At 38.7% G+C, this 17,710-nt stretch overlaps 1 protein-coding gene across 1 annotated transcript; it reads left to right on the forward strand.

Annotated features, from left to right (window-relative positions):
• Window positions 1-4,083: 4,083 nt before the first annotated feature.
• Window positions 4,084-17,012, forward strand: col8a1 (collagen type VIII alpha 1 chain). The gene is made up of 3 exons (XM_023336498.1): window positions 4,084-4,103; window positions 12,411-12,714; window positions 13,764-17,012. The coding sequence occupies exons 2-3, from the start codon at window positions 12,420-12,422 to the stop codon at window positions 15,698-15,700; spliced, it is 2,232 nt and encodes a 743-aa protein (XP_023192266.1). The 5' UTR covers window positions 4,084-4,103; window positions 12,411-12,419; the 3' UTR covers window positions 15,701-17,012.
• The last annotated feature ends 698 nt before the right edge of the window (window positions 17,013-17,710 follow it).

A 17,710-nucleotide genomic window follows, 5' to 3' on the forward strand; every position in this document is an offset into this window, starting at 1 on the left:
ATGGACGGGATTCTCTGTGGGCACTCTGGCTTCGTCCCACACTCCACAGACATGACTAACACATGAAACTAAATATGGCAAAATCACAATCTGATGAAGCCAATAGGATCACATCATCTTCAAAAAGTAAAGACGAGATCCTGAGGCCACCAAAATGGATCTAATCAACAGGCTGTGCCTAGAAATTCTGTCCATAAAGGTTATCAACAGAATCGGTAACAATGATGAGCTTGACGGAGTCTAACTCTCACCAAAAAGGAGCCCGGCTTACAGCAGTGGAAATGTAAAATATATTCTGTATTATTCTAGCCCACTGCCCTTGGACATGTATGCCTTCACTGCCTTGAAGAAGCCCAAAACATCTGTCACTGATTTCTTATAACATTTGCATCTGATTGTCCAACCTTACTATTTCCTCCATCGTTTGGCACTCCGTTGAAAATGTTACTATGCTAATCATGAGGTCAAAGTATTAATACTTAATATATGGCAACAGCTGAATTAGAAATGCAAGTATCAGGATCTTCCACATTCCCAGAAAATACAGAATGTAGAACATGGCACATTAACCGCTGTTCTTAGCGCGGTGAGAACAGCACCAGATTCATGCACCAGATTTTTTAAAGCAAATTTTCTAATTTCTTGGTCTGTCAAAATCTTTTGACACAATAGACCTCATTGCTTTGGTAAGCCGATTACAATGCATTAGATTGTAAGTTAGTTGTCCAAAGCTGCTTATAATAATCGGACTTGGCGAGCGAAACTCAAAATAGTTCCTGTTTTATCAGCAACAACATGCGCATCTCCCTCTTCCCTCCATTGTTTATGTTTCTGTTGCTGCTGATACTGTCACGTAGAAAAGGCGGTCACTCCTCAAGACGCGTAGAGGAAATAAAATTAAATGACAAAGGAAAATTTTAACGCACAGCAACGCAAAGTGATTTCGATAAGTAACTGACTACTGGATTTGAAATAGCAGCGCGTTAGATTACTCGTTACTGAAAAGAAGTGGTCCGACGTCACGACATCGCTTGGGTCTTGTTGCCTTCCTGATCATGTCTCTCTTGAAAAAGAGGATATTAATGTGAATATTACATTATATAAATCGAATGCCTTGAAATTTTCATTGTAACTTTGCAAAGGCGCAAGGAGTTAAATACCAAAAGTGGAATAAGAACGGAGCTGATTAGTTGAAAAGCATACTATGACCCCAACAATGTACTTGTTCTTGAAAATGTTCTCTACTGGCTGAGTGACATCATACAGACGTAAATAATAGCTCACTCTTTGAAAAGATAAACTTGTGTTTCATCACAGAGCATATAAATAAATGGCTAATTAAAGGTTAATGATCCAGGCTGATAAGGTTTATCATTCGCAAGTATTATAGGACGTCTAAATTCCACAACTCTCTGTGCCTGAAGATGAGGTGACACAGACACTTTTAGATGTTTGCTTCTGTTTACCAGGCAAATTCCAGCATTGCCTCATGGTAAAGAAGAACGGAGCAAGGAATGCTGGAGCCTTACCAGCTCCCCAACATAAACTCAACTGAAAATGTGACCAAGCGACAGCTCGACAACTCATAAACTGCTACGAAAAAACTCAGCGTTGCTTTCCTATGGGTTAAATAGTAAAGCAATGGGTTGAATGAACACTTTTGCATACACAAAAACAAATATCATGGCACACTGTATTATATTGCCTAATATCCACAGCTCCCTTCATCTTAATAACAGTTTTAGGTTTTGTACCATTGAGGTTTTGTATTTACCTGTATAAAAAGGTGATCATGTATAAGTGCCATGATAAGGTGTGTGGTGACCCAAATGCAGAGAAGCAGCGAGAGCAAGTAGATGAAGAATGTTTAATGAAAAACAATGAACAAAAACATGAATCCAGGAGCAAAAAGTCAGCAGAGAAGTAATGGGATTTAACATGAGGAACCAGCAAGGAAACGCAGCTGGTCTGCTTAAAGAGAGAAACTAGAAACCAAATTTGGTAAAGCAAGGTTAACAAAGCAATAGCATAATAAATGTCATTCTTCCTATTGGAAATAAACTGTTCCGTGTTGGGGAAGATACAAGATATTTATTACTTATTTAAGAACCTTTTTCTTTTGTTCTGCTAAAATTGTTGAGTAGAGGACAAAGCCGGTTAATCACCACTGTTGAAATACAGACGTATGAAGACTTAAGCCTAAGGAAGTCACATGATTAGGCAGCTCTGAACTGGTTCAGGTTTTCTTTCATGTGCTGCAGGACGGATGGTGTGAGGCTGTTTTTAGGCCCATTGAGGCTTCATTAGGAGAACAGGAAGAGGACTGAAGCACGAGGACAAACACACACACACAGCTTATTACCCTCTGTCTGCCGTGTACCTTTCACACAGCACCTCAAAATGTTCGTCTGCAAGTGTCTCGTAGAAGTGCATTTATAACATTTCTTTGAGCTTTGTGCTTGCAGGTAGAACCGAAATAAGAACTGCACTGCTCTATTTAGCGTCATATGGAAACTTGATTGTAAAAAATTACACAATCAATGCTGTTGGACCAATTATAACCAAACCAATCATTCCCACACAATTGTTTCTGCTTATTTCATCAAGAAGAAGACAAATGTTTACCAATAAAATGATCTGTTACATTAGCATCCATTAACTTCCAGTCTTTTGACTAAGCTGGTGATTTGGAAGTTAATGGATGCTGGTTGCTGGCATTGATGCAGTGGTGGCTGGTGTTTGGTGATGCAACTAGACAGTCGCCCTTTTACACCCTGGCGTGAGTTTGGAGCCTCTTGTATTCACTGTCCATTTCACACACACACTGAGACACAACCAGGACCTTAAATTAGGCATCAAAATTAAGACAAAGACGCTATCTCTTAAAAAGCTTTAAAATAAGAGTGTGTATACGTGAAACAGAAAAGCAGTACATAAGCCACACCTCATGCACATTGAGACTGTATATATTTAGTCTGTCTGACACGTCAGAGTTAGAGAGATGTCGAAAGGGAGTCGTTGTACCCAGGTGTTAACGTCTGCCCTGGGAAGACTCTGTCGTCAGAGGATGACAAAGACCCTCAGAGGAGAAGTATATTTTCAGTCTGAAGCTGAGGCTGAATGTTCCACCAAGATGATGCTGATTGACTTTTTTTCGCACAAGGACACAAGTTTCCCATTGACTTATTCGTATTTTTATATCAATGTGATTGAAACGTCTTACAAATCTCATCCAATCAAAAACTCGACGTTAATTCTAATGTAGATTCATAGTCTTGCAATAATGGAGTGAAAAGTGAAATATGCAAAACAACAACAAAAGAAAATTATTATACGACTGCATTCAGTGTTTTTCATTAAGGTCATGCTATATTTAATAAAAATAGCATGCTAATGGTTTGTTGGAATTATCATTTACTGTTACAAATGATTAATTACAGCTTTGATCACCAGGTAGAAGTACAGACTATTATTATACTATTTGTAACTTAATGGATATGTTTCTTGCATAAACATACAGTATATATTCACCATTTAATTTGTTGTAATACAGTCTGCTTCAGGAAATGTTTTCTGCCCACCGCCATCCCCATCTACAATAGCTCTTTAATTAAATGAGTAAACGCAACATTTAATCTTCCTTTGGGTTCAATAAAGTATTTTTGAATTTGATGAAATTATTCAGATGCTGTGCAATTCTTCTGCTATTTGTGTTTTTTTTTCTTTATTTTTATCCCCAACTTTTCTAGACTTTTCTTTCACTGCATTCAATGTTCAACTTAATACATAGTTAACAAGAAAATACTTATGATTCATCATTGTCATCATTTGTGTTTGCTTACCAAGCAGACGTGAACATGTTTTGTCACCATAAATTATGGTCCAGCGTATTTTTGGGGATATTGTATTTACTCTTGTCCGATGTGTCTCTTCTCTTCTCTCCCACCCACCCCAGAGACTCCACCCTGCAGCAGATAAAAGCTCTGTCCACAAGGTGAATGTTTCTTATTGGCACATCCGCCAGAAGAGGCTCTCTCAGGCTGCTGTATTCTCTGTTAGTGTGATTGGAGTGGTTATTTCCCCATAAACGGGTTCCTCAGAAGGTAGGCTCTTCACCTTATTCAGTTCATCTTTTGTTTGTTCTGATTTTTTTGTGTGTGTGGCATATTTAATTGGGCTGCATGATTGTTGGCTTTAATAAATTTAACTTTCAGATTGATTATAAATACATGTCTGTCTCATATTTAGTCACAGTTTAAATTCAATTTTTTGTTTTTCTCATTTAAATGTATGTTCTTTGGAATCACCTTGCATTAACCGGTGAAGGTTAAACTTTAATACTGCTACATTCACTTTATCTTTCTAAAGAGGAATAATCCATACAATATAGCTACATCAAAATGAACAACTTTTAAGAATTTACTTCCGCTATTTGATCTATTTTCCAAACAAAAAGCTCTGAAAGACTTTAGAAATTTGATCTGTGCAGCACTAAGTCTCCACATCATCATGCAGAGACGAAGGCAGAACATTTCCTAACCCAGACTGGAGTCTTTCAGGCTGCTGCATGACACAAACAACTATATGCATCCATGTTTGTGTGTCAAAGAGAGAGAGAGAAGCTGTGCTTGAAGGCAAATATTCATTCAGTCCTGACGCATGCGTGCATGTGTGCATGTGTGCAGAAAGTTGAAGCCAAACTGACAGATGAATGCGACGGGGGCGAGAGCAGCAGTTTGGTGAGAAAAACTGCAGAGTAAACAGCGCTGCTAGCCTGCAGGATCTCTGTCTCTTCCAACCGATATGCTGCATAATGTTCTCTTTCTCTGGCATGTCTTACTTTTTTGTCAGTCACAGCTTCCCAAATCCTTCACGACAGGGTTAGATTCCTATTGAAGGCTTCAGATTTAAGATAGAACCCACCGACTGAGACCTAAGGGCTGATGGTGCTCTTATCCAGTTTTTGGGATAATTAAAATACACATTGATTGGAAACTTGTCCTAACAGAGAATGGGTCTGCCTCCTACTGGCCGACCACATTTATGAAAAATTTCTTCAAACTCACATGGCTGGCTGGCCAGCAGCCAGAAATGCAATGCCTGTCCTGCTATAGTATGACAACCTTGAATGTAATAAATAAATAAAATTAATAGATATTGGTGACTTCAGTTAATATCTAACGACCTTTATAACTGTATTGATTTGATATTGGGAGGAAATTGCCTGGCATAACTGGCTATGTAATTTTCTGTATTGAAATTGACCCTTTCTATGTTATTCTATTTCGAAATGATCAACTTTTAATGTGACAACTTTTTTTTCCCATCATATTTGAAGATGTTTCTGTGTGTAATGAATCTATCCAATATATAAGTTTCACTTTTTAAGATTAATTACTGGAACAAATTAACATTTCAATAACATTTTAAAGTTATTTAGATGCTCCTGTATACTTGTTGATGCATGGGAAGATTATATGGAAAAATAGTCTTAAACTATCCTCTAAAATGACTAAATTAATCCCTTCTGGTAATTTCCAGTCAACGTATTATGGACTGATGTGTGTATTAATCTGGATATATGAACCATCCTGCAGGGAGTGGGACCTTAAATTGTCCTACTGCTTATTTTCAAGAACACATAACCTTTGAAGCTGATTATTTGCTTGTACAACATTGCATCCCCCATGTTTGCATTATTCAATAGCAACCAGAAAAGCACAAAGGGCCTAAAGAATGCCATAAAGACCAAGACTGATGGCAGGGAAAGGATGGGGGGAGAAAGGGAGGCAAACACTTAGCTCATTTAATGCACAGCTGTCACAGTGTGTTTGGAGTATGTGCACAGTATTTGTTTGAGTGAGAAAGTTTCTGACGTGACTTGGGCATGTGTTAATTTTATGAGGTACTCTGTGCTAAAAGCTGCGTTCACGGAGATAAGGGGCTACAAATGTATTTTTCCTTTCACCAAGTAACCACAACCAAAGGTCACTTGAGATTAAGAGTTTTAACAAAAGAAAACAAAAACATGACAAATAGTTGTTGACGCAGAGAGGACATCGGGGTGGTTTGGATGATATGGATAAGGGATAGCACAGCACTTTTGAAGTGAAGTTTTGTTCAAGATTAGTTGGTCCCCTACGCTGAAGCATAACCAACACCAAAGCAGAGTTTTGCGAATTTAAAACGACTTCTATCCATCCATGCTGGCATCTATCTCTAGCGGTCAACGGACAAGAGTCAGGGTACACTCTGGACAGGTCATCAGTCCATCACCGGGCAACACAGAGACAGACAGGACACACACACTCAAGGAGAATTTAGAGAAATCAGTCAACCTGACAGTCATGATTTTGGACTGTGGGAGGAAGCCAGAGTACCTGGAGAGAACACACACAGGCACAGGAAGAACATGCAGAAAGACCCCGGACCGCGATTCAAACCCAAGACCTTCTTGCTGCAAGGCAGCAGTTCTACCAACTGCACCACTGTGCTAAACCAACTTCAGTGTCAAAAATATTATTGCTTCTTATTAGTACACCTGTTTTTGTCCAGATTATCTGTCTACCATATAAATAAAGTGGTATGAAAAGCAAAAATATTACATCAATTTATGAAAGTGTTATTTTATAATTTTTTTTACATTGCCTTACATTTCAATTGGGTATTTACTCTGACCAGATGCATTGGCAGACAATATTCTATTAATCTAGAGATCATCATCACGTTTACATTGGACTGCTTTTTTTTTTTTTTTTTTAGAAAGAAGCCAATGATCATTTACAAAGGGGATGGAGGATGGAGGTGGTGCAGCACCAATAAGCTTCCTGTTTGAAACAACTATTGAGAACAGAACATGTCAAATGTTTTCTTTCACAGCAACTGTCAGAAAAAAAAACAGGACAAAGTAAAAATTCATACATAAGCATTTACCAAAACTGCTATGTTGTTATTGGGTAGTTAATCTGACCAGAAACTCTTTTTATTTTTATAGTTTTCAGTACATGTTTCACACAGGAAGATGACTTCCTTATTGATTATTGTGTGCTCCAACTGAGTTTGGAGCACAGAGGCTCCAACCTCATTTGCTTAGGGGAGTCATTTGGAAGAAGAACCATGATGGTTTGTTAAATTGAAGTTGTATTAAGATGTTAAAAGTCTGCTTCAGTCTTGCCCCTCTGTTTGTCAATATATTCGCTTCATCTACCAGGACCATCCCTTCTGAATCTATGCTAAAGGAAGACACCAAGGGATATTTACTAAGCTACAAAGAGCCACAAAGACCCTGAACTGTACCTTCAAATAGATTTTAATCTCTAACTATATTCAACTTAAGTTAAATAATAAATAGCTTTATTTTTTTTTTACACAAACAGTGTAGACTCAGTACTTCCATAAGAAAACATTTCTGTGCTCACATCTGATCACCTCTGGATTTTTGAGACCTTTTCCTCGTCTGTTTGCAAACCGAGCTGTGACTTGTGACCTCCGGTGGCATTGGTGAGTTAGTCACCTATCCAGAGGATTTTTAAAAGCAGAAAAGGCCATGGAGGGCAAGAACCAGACATTCGCAACTCTGAGCTAGCATATGGGAAACACAGAGAGAGGGAGAGCAGTCTGTCTCACAATGGGACACGGTCTCTGGAGACAAATGGAAGCTGTGCTTAACATATATTTCCATTGTTGAACTCCACTGTCTCGTGTGTACATGACTGTCACATTCATCCGCTGAGATCTGATGTGAAACACCTTAATTCAATTTAAATGGATATTTTCACTGTGTCATGCTAAGAGCTAAGTGATGAGGAATGAAGCCTTTCAATTATTTTAGCTACAAATACTCATTTCAGAAAATGTACATCCCAAACCTGACAAAATAAACCTTCTCTCTGCAAAGTTACATGATGGTATCAGAGAAACATTTTAGAGAGGACTTTTTTTCAGGCATTACTGTTTTTGAAGGAAACATCTGTATTTTTGATCCTGGTGAGAGACCGTTGTAACTGTTAGATTGGTTGCTTTTCATTTCTATATTGACCATTATAGTCACAAGGTCATGAATCATTATGGTTCTACTGAGCTGCTAATGTTTTCAGTGCTTTAATAAGCATTATTTCTTACTTTCCCCCTCCCCCTTGTTTTATAACATAACTTTCTAACTCCTTTTTGTTCACTCACAGCACATTCATATGACCTAGTCAGAAGATAGGTGATATTTTGCTGAAGCTTCAACCTCTGCGCTACATTTTTAACTGTTTTAGTGACTTAAGAGAATATATTCTTGCAGTATCAATATTTGGAACAGCGTATCTGAACTTTAACCTTCATTGTTTGCTAAATGTTATTCAGAGAATCCAACTTAAATCTACACAAACTTATTTATAAACAGGAAAAACAGAATATAATTAGCTTCCTCACATGCTACCCTGAAAATAAGCTTGGTTAACTAATAAATAGTAACAGAAGCTGACCTTTATTGATTTGGCTAATTTGCAGTATTCAGGTGCTTATTAATACAAAGCCAAGGCAAGCAATTGTTGCTGTCAATTAATTTATGAAGGGTTGAAAAGGCCATACTCAAAGATTTTGAAGTCCATCATGCTGCTTTGAGAAAGATTACTCTCTAGTGAAAAATGTCTAGCCCCTTAACCCCTTAACCCTCAGCCCCTAAATCACCAAAAATGGCTGAAAAGGTATATCCAAATTAAATCAGCTGCTGTTCTTGAACAATTTGGAGTACATGCAAAACGTGGTCTCTTTATGAAGATGACGAGCTAAATTTTCTATTTTTGCAGTCAAAAATACTTTAACTGTAAATAGTTTGTAGCTATTACGTTTGTAACACACACACAAAAAAGAACAATTTTGCTTTGCCCAGATTTTTCATTTTTATTTCTTGTAAATGCACATTGAGTGTTGAATGTATGGACTGGAAAATGCAATCAATCTGTAGAATAAAGTATTCTCCTCGTGGATTTCAAAACTGATCAAAATAGCACAAAAATGTCATTTTGGACATGTTTATTTTTGAGGATGTACAGATGTTGTCCAAGTGTGCCATTTGGAGTCTTCAAACGGTGTCTCCAAATGGCACACTTGGACAACACCTGATATACAAACTTCAAATGACTGTAACTCCTCAGTGCTTCAACATACAGTCATCAATGAGGCTCTAATGAAAGATAATGACCAGAGGAATCCTCAGATAGACACATTATTACTGATAGAAATTATTTATAATTATATAAATAAAATAGCATATCTGGGGGGAGAGGGGATTAGCGTACAGACCTCCTCCCCCTTCTTGCAATACGCTGTCTGTCCGCCCTCAACTGTCCGCCCCCTCCTCCCCCCAGCACTCAAGGGTCCGGTGCGGGTTAAAGCAGTTTTCAGTTTTCTCAGGAGCAGGTATCTAAAATTTCCCAAGATTAGCTGCACAATGCTTAAAGAAACTGTAAGCATGTAAGGCCTACATCAGGGGTGCCAGGTTCAGTTTACAAGAGCTACCAACACACTTGAATAAAATGTTGATTGGCTGTCATTTTATTTTTTGGTTTGGGGGTAAAGATTCAGAAAAAATACAAATGAATGCTAAGGTTTTGGAGACTTATGCAGCAGAGTTATTCCAGAGGGTTTTATAAAAAAAATCTGGTTTCCTTTAATATTTTAAACTTTTCAGTTTAAAAAGGCTAAATGTGCATTGTATATGAAATACATTTAGAAATTATTTATCAAAGTATAATTTTTTTTATCACCAAAACTTGGCATTTTAACAGGGTAGAGTTTGAAAGACGTCTTCTGAAGGTCATCGACTGCATGCTCATGCTAATATGTTGTACTAGTACATCAGTCTGGTTTCAGTCCCTATCATTACACTAAGAAATACTATGAGGCTACAAACATTTGGTTTCAGTTGTGAAAAACTATTTTTATTTGTGAATGCCTAAAGCTCACACAAATTTTTAAAATTTAAATTCACAAATCCTTTCTTGATCCCAATGGGAAATTAAATGTTGTAATGTATTCATTCAAATTCTTCAAAAACTTATTGTTAATAATGATGGCTGTTAGCAGGAAAGATCTCAAATATTAAGAAGCCTCTGACTGAAGAAACTTGTTTTTCTAGTCATATGAAGACCATGGTCAGGGTTATCTTTAATCTTCTTGATTTTCTATATACATACAGTATACTGTATATATTTTTTGCATCATCATAACTTTTCAGTCTTACAAACTGAGGTCTGTTTGTGAGGATCCAGGTTTTTCTTGAGATTCTCCACTTGTGTCTTCTGGAGTTTCTGACAAAGCAGATCAAGCTAAATTTTTATTAATGCACCAGAATAAACAAAGAACACGATCCTCACAGTGCTGCCTGCTTTTTCCAGATGACAATGGTTTTGTGGAAGCAGTTGTATGATGCTGTCAACACCAACTTCACTCTGAAAAACAAACTGCAGGAAGTCCAGATAAGTGCTTCTTTGCTTCAGGTGGGCCAACAGGAGTCTCTCTGCGACCTTCATGATGTGGGATGTCAGGGCAACAGGTTTATAAATGCTGATGAAGATGGACAAGTTTTCTTCAGTCCCAGAACCAGGCAGGATGTCTTCCACATCAACATAATCTTTTCTTAAGTCAAGCTAAGTTTGAAGAGCTGCAGAACCCTACAGAGCTGCTCATCTTATTTTTCGAAAGGATATCTTGATTTGGAAAATAAAACAAATTCAACATCTTGTTTTCTGTGGTAGAGCAGTTGGCAAACTGTTGAAAAGCAGTGAAACAGAGAGTGAGGCATGATTAAACTTTAGGAGATGTTGTGCTATTCTCCTACTTTGAGCTTTTCTCATGTTTCTGGTAATTTTGACAGAGCCGTGTCACTGTCTGTTTCCATGAGAAGTAGCCTTTGAAGGAGTGATGCTTCTTTTGGTGCCTTAGAGTCCAGGCATACCGAGCACAGCAATAATAAACTTAGTCAACAACATCTCTTTCATATAGAAAAGTGGTGGTTTCCATTATCATGACAGCTGGATTGTAATTACTTGTATTGAATAGACTGATCCTCATTGTATGAAACAGGATTTGAATTTGGCCTGTTTGTTTTAATGCAAAGTACCACAGGTAGACTCTGGCTGTGAAGTGTTACAATATAAACTCGACCAAATATTATGAAGTGGAATATTCTGTAACACCCAACCAACCTACACCTATCTGCACTCCAGTCTTAAACTGTATAAGCATAGAAATTGATGAATTGTGTGGGTTTGAAATGAAAGTTGCCTTAACCCAGACACTGAGGTATCTCTCAATGTCTGGCAAAATAATAAGCTTGGAAAAAAGAAAAGGAATCAGAGTCAAGCTTTTGTTGTCAAGTATGTTCACACATACCAGGAATTTGTCCTTGGTAACTTTCTCAGAATCCCACCTTTTCTGATTAAAAAAAGCTTTTTTTTATCCTGTGTTTTCATGTTTATTGTATCTCATATGCATGTACAGTTTATGTACTTTCTATTTACCTTATTCAAAAACAGCTTGTTTAGTTTATAATGAGTAGCCTTTATTTTCTGCAATGTCTGTAGAAATTATTTTTGTCACAAAAAGCTGAGATTCTTTTTTGCAACAACTAAACACAATCACTGTGTGAGCCAGTTCAGAATTTTTCAAAGTTCTGTGAAAAGGTTCTAAATAGTTATGCAGTGGCTGAGTCTCTTCCAGATTAGGATTTCCTGGAGGGTAAAGATAATGGCTTGACAAAGAGGGACCTTGGTCTTGGCCTCTGTTGCACTTGCCGCTTCAGTTTCTTGGATAGACTAATCACCGTTTTTGGCATAGAAAATGAAGGCCACATACAGCGTTCCTGTGGGAAGTAAAGCTGTGTAAAAAAGCAGAATTAAATTCCAAGTGCCATTTTGGGTGTTTATAGACAACCTCTCTTTTGCATCAGGCTGTTACTCTGACTAGAAACAGTGCATATGTAGCAATCTTTGTGCTTATGGAGCCCTGATTATTTCATGTGTTTATGATCACCAGTCCCAGAGTAAATAACTGTGGCAACAGATGCATTAAATAAATCAGCTTGATGTTTCTGAGGTTAGTGGCATTTAAAGACAATAGAAGTTCACTTTGCTTGATCTCCAAGGCCAACTAATCTGGATTTATGCTAAATGAAAATACCAAGAAAGCTATTCATTCGTTGATGTTACCTGTTTATATAAAATAACATAATTAATTCCCAAATTCCGACTGTCTCAGTAGCAAATTACAGGTGTAATTGTTAGAAATGTCCAGGGGAGGGAGACAGAGTGTTGTTGTTGCTTCCTGTCTGAAGATAAAACATTAGAAATGCGATGTTCAGCTGCAAGAGATAAATCAGCTGTGTCCCATATAATATTATTAATTATTCACTCTCTCCACAGGCTTTGGTCATGCCTTCCCTTATAGGGCCCCTCGCCACTGTTTTGCTCCAGCTTGTTGTCTTCATATCTGTGACTGGTGGTGCGTACTACGGACACATGCAACACCCTCAGCCATACCAGCCAATGCACCACCTTCAGCACATTAACATGGGCAAGGGAGGTTTTCCTCAGCAACAGTACCTTGGCAAAGAAGTGCCCTACATGCAGTTTCCACACTACAGGAAGGAGCTGCCCCAGATGCCCCTACTCAAAGGCAAAGAAAATCCTCGGAAAGGGGGAAACTACAATGCTGGCAAAGACAAAGGTTAGAAATCCTTCTGAACACAGCAACACATTGACCATGTGCATATACGTTGACATATACATGGCAAAATCTGCAGAAATGTGAAAAATACTTTTTTGTTCTTCACAGCATGGTAAAGTTCAAGTTGCATTATTGTACAGAGTATAGTTAAACATATTTTTTAGAAGTGTTTTCACACCCCGACACCCTTACTCTGATTAGCCTAGCGATATGGCCCCTGAGAAGTTGACTGTGGAATATTCCTCATTTTTGGAAAAATTGTTAATTTGACAATTACTGCATACTAAACAACTATTTAGTAAACCAGTCCCACAACCTTTCATGAAAAACTTTGACAGTGCCCTTCAGTGGGACAGTTGAGGTCCCCTAAAACACTCACAAGAACTTAAGGAACAAAGAAATTTGCTCTCTCTGGGTGAAACTACAGATTGATGTAATTTTCGTTCTTTCATTTTTGGTTTGGGAGTTCCTGTTGTTTGTTTATGACACATAAACAAATGTGTCATGCCTTGGAGGCAGAACTTTTGCTTGTGTGTTGTCCAAAATATATCAGAAATTTGCAATGGCAATGGTTTATGCACTGACCAACGCAATGTAGCACATATGAGAATTTCTAGTAGTTTTAAACTTGATTTCTTCTTTAAGTTTGAAATGCCTTGATTGAAATAACTTTGGTCTCATTCTTCCAACCTCAGATACAAATTTCTCTGTTGTTGTGAAGTACATACAGGTCGTTACTCTATATGGATCCCAATCTAGAGAGTATTTAGCATAGTCCACTGAATACAGCGATTATTTTTGCTGATGTCTCAGAACCAAACATATCTGGACAGCTTCATGTGTTCACTGTTTATTCCCTGATTGGGCATAAATATTTTTGGTCAGAATAGAAAGCTTAACGGCTTGATCATAATGTCATTGGAGGTCAGATTGAATCACTGTTTGTAGAGGAATGTGCTGTTGCAGGTGATCATTTAGGGACTAAATGCTTTTCTGTATTTTTGTAAATATGCACTTTCTGTATTTAACATCTATGTAATTACTCACAGGTCTAACAATTCCTAGTGCAGTAGAAGGAGCTGCCCTGGGAGAACAAGGCCCAGCTGGACCACCTGGACCAGAGGGACCTCCAGGACCTCCTGGGCCTCCAGGAGATGGTCTGCCTGGTCCTGAAGGCCAACTGGGACCTCCAGGTCCACCAGGATTGCCTGGAATAGGGAAACTAGGCTTGCCTGGAGTGCCAGGAAAACCAGGTGTAATTGGTGAGCCTGGGCCTCAGGGAAAAATGGGACCAAGAGGTGAAGAAGGCCCCACTGGTCAACCAGGTCCTCAGGGACCCTTGGGCCCACCTGGGCTTCCTGGAATAGGTAAACCAGGGATGCAGGGATTACCAGGACAACCAGGTGGCAAAGGAGAACCAGGTCACAAGGGCCTGCCAGGACTGCCGGGATTACCGGGACCAAAAGGAGACAAAGGACTGGGCCTGCCAGGACAGCCTGGTCACAAAGGACTTCCTGGGCCTCCTGGACCGACTGGCCCAAGAGGGCTGCCAGGTTTTGGAAAACCAGGGTTGAATGGCTTGCCAGGTCCACAAGGGCCACCAGGACATAAAGGACATCCTGGAGACTCTGGGATTCCTGGGCCAGCTGGGAAAGGAGGACCACCTGGCCCACCAGGTCTACCTGGTCAAGGAAAGCCAGGTCAAAATGGTCTGCCTGGAGAACCAGGAAAGACAGGTGAAAATGGCCCTCCAGGGCCACCAGGATTGCCAGGAAAACCAGGACTTCCAGGATTTGGTAAACAAGGACTTTCAGGACCAAAAGGTGATAAAGGAATGAATGGACCACCTGGACCTCCAGGACTTAAAGGAGATAAGGGCCATGATGGATTACCTGGAATGCTTGGACCTCCTGGACCAAGTGGTCCACCAGGTCCTCCAGGACCGATCGGACGACCTGGAAGCGGAGGTGCACCTGGTGCTAAAGGAGATTGTGGAGACGGAGGACCTAAAGGGCTGGATGGGGCCAAAGGTGACCTTGGTCCTCCAGGGCTACCTGGTAAGACTGGTCTAACTGGGGAAATTGGGGAACCAGGTCCTAGAGGTCAACCTGGACCAAGTGGTCCTAAAGGTGCTGATGGGTATAAAGGTCTACCTGGTATTGCTGGTCCCCCCGGAACTCCTGGTTTAAGAGGAGTGGCTGGATTACCTGGGGAAAAGGGTATTCAAGGACCTCAAGGAATCCCTGGAATAGATGGTACAGCTGGACCAATGGGATCTCCAGGTCCCACGGGACCTAAAGGAGAAAATGGACTACCTGGTCCACCAGGCACTGCAGTCATTTCGAGTCCAGGCCTGCCTGGTCCTGCAGGACCCCAAGGAAGAGAGGGACCATCTGGACTCCCAGGACAGCCAGGTCAACCTGGTCCACCTGGACCACCAGGACCACCTGGTGAACCTGTTTTTTCTCCGGAAATGGCTGGGGTTCTTTCTGAGATGGGACCAGGACTAGATGGTGTTAAAGCTGGAAGTTATGGCAAAAAGAGCAAATACGGTGGTTATGGGGCTGAAGTAATGGGTTCCAGTGGGCTTGAAATGCCAGCATTTACGGCTGTAGCATCCACTCCCTTCCCACCTGTGGGGAGTCCGGTTGTTTTTGATAAGCTGTTGTACAATGGCCGCCAAAACTACAATCCTCAGACAGGAATCTTCACCTGTGACATCCCCGGCATTTACTACTTTGTCTACCACATTCATTGCAAGGGAGAGAACGTGTGGGTGGCTTTGATGAGAAACAATGAGCCTGTGATGTATACATACGATGAATACAAAAAAGGTACCTTAGACCAAGCCTCTGGAAGTGCAGTCCTGCCTCTCCAACCTGGGGACACTGTGTATATTCAAATGCCATCAGATCAAGCCTCAGGACTTTATGCTGGACAGTATGTGCAATCCTCCTTTACTGGGTATTTGCTCTATCCAATGTAAAGTCACATACTTTATGAGCAAGGAAAGGATGAAGCTTTTCGTTGAATAATGAATGATGGTATTATAAATTATCTTAGACTGAGCATTCCTTAATATAAAGTAAAAAAAAAAAACGTTGCTCTCGTCAACGGAGATGAAAGCACAGAATTTGTACTGTATAACCTGAAAATCAATTCAAGTGGGAGACCTAAGACTTGTTTTTTTTCTTTTTTTTAATAAACATAAAGGAGTTTATGGAGTGTATTAACAAGATAGTAAGATTAACTCCTCTCTGTTCATTACACTGTTACAGCTAGTCAACGTCAGTCCCTGTACAACGTCAAAATTGGCATCTAGCAGGTAATGTGGAAAAAAAACCCGCTATAACAATGTGCACCAATTTTGACAGTAAATTGTTATTTATTACTACATCTATACTTCCTGCTTCTTGGGGTATTAATGCAAAAATCTAAATACAGATATTTCTTTATTTTATTTTCGTCTGTCATTAAAGTTATCCTGTATTATTGTGCAGGCTGAAAATGTCTCAGTTCTGGGGAAAAAAATTGAATAGAAAAATTCAGTGAGAAGAACACAAGGGCTAACTAACTACATGACTGTAAAACAATATGTATGAAGGAACTGACTATATTTATACAAGTGTATGTTGATTATTCTACTCTTGTGTAGAAGAACACAAACCTTAGACGGTAAAGACGAACATGACAGCTTTACAAGGAATATTGAGCTTTTATGGAGGAGATTAGAAAACAATGTAATGTTATTTTTGTTTTGAATTGTTTGCTGATAATTTTGTGAATCTGCTGCTGTGAAAAACCCATAAACTCTAGACACATTATTGCTCTGATCTATAAAGCCACTCAACAGACTACAAGAGACCATTTCACCACAATGAATAACAATGACATAAAATATTGTTACAAGTACCATACAAGTATACTATTCTTGTTTGTAAGCAACTTTTAGTGAGGAATGGTATTCATTCAGTTTTTTAAAGAACATTAATTCTTAAGAAAAATGTGATGTTTTTAATTGTCCCTCTATGGGAAGGCTCATCTCTTTTGGGAATAATAACTTTATTTGGGCTACTTAATTTTGTTTGACTGAAATGAATGTTTCTTTGTAATTTTTTTTATTTAACAGGTTTAATTCAAAATTCACTGTTTCAAAACTAGGATGTAGGACACAATTTCATATTAGAAGCACATCATTCACAATCCATTTCCCATATAATGGATTATGATGAAAAAATAAAGTATGATGAGTTTAAAAGGAGTCCCTGTAATCAAATTGTGTTGGTGTTTAAACTTTGTTGTGACCATTTAAAAAAAAAAAAAAGTTTATTAAAATTGTATCTGAGTGATTCTTTCCTTTTACAGTAAGCTACATGCATAATGTTATGCATACTTGCAGCTTGTTGTTTATGTCTATTTGCTCAGGGCAGCATTTAAAAAAGAAGCAGCTCTGCTTGTGACAGTATATTACAGAAAATACAACCAAGGATATTTAAGCAGGATATTTAAGTATATCCTGCTTAAATATTAGCAGGAATAACATACTCAATTGACACTGGTGAATTATTTGGAAAGAAATCTGTAAATTAAATTAAATTAAATTAAATTAAATTAAATTAAATTAAATTAAATTAAATACTTTTTCCCAACATGTCCTGGGCAACTACTGTATGTCCCCTGTGTGCAGCAGCAACACAGGGGACATAGTTGCTGTGCAATAGACTATAGAGGTTATGTTATGCTCCAAAAAGATTAGAAACTATTTTCCACCAGGAATGTCAATATGTTCAGTTGAAAGGGAAATAGAAGAAAATCAGGAAAAAGAGATTGTAATAAAAAAAAACTGTGGAGAAGATGGCCTTAAAAAAGGGTTTGAAAGATAACAGGAACTTTATAATAAGAAACTTTGCACTGGTGAAGAAGTTTGCCTTCTTTGGTCAATGGCTGAATTATCAGGAAATATTTTTCTAAACCTTCTGTTGAATTCAATAATTTG

Source organism: Xiphophorus maculatus, chromosome 7, assembly GCF_002775205.1.
Source record: "Xiphophorus maculatus strain JP 163 A chromosome 7, X_maculatus-5.0-male, whole genome shotgun sequence".
Classification (NCBI taxonomy): Eukaryota; Metazoa; Chordata; class Actinopteri; order Cyprinodontiformes; family Poeciliidae; genus Xiphophorus; species Xiphophorus maculatus.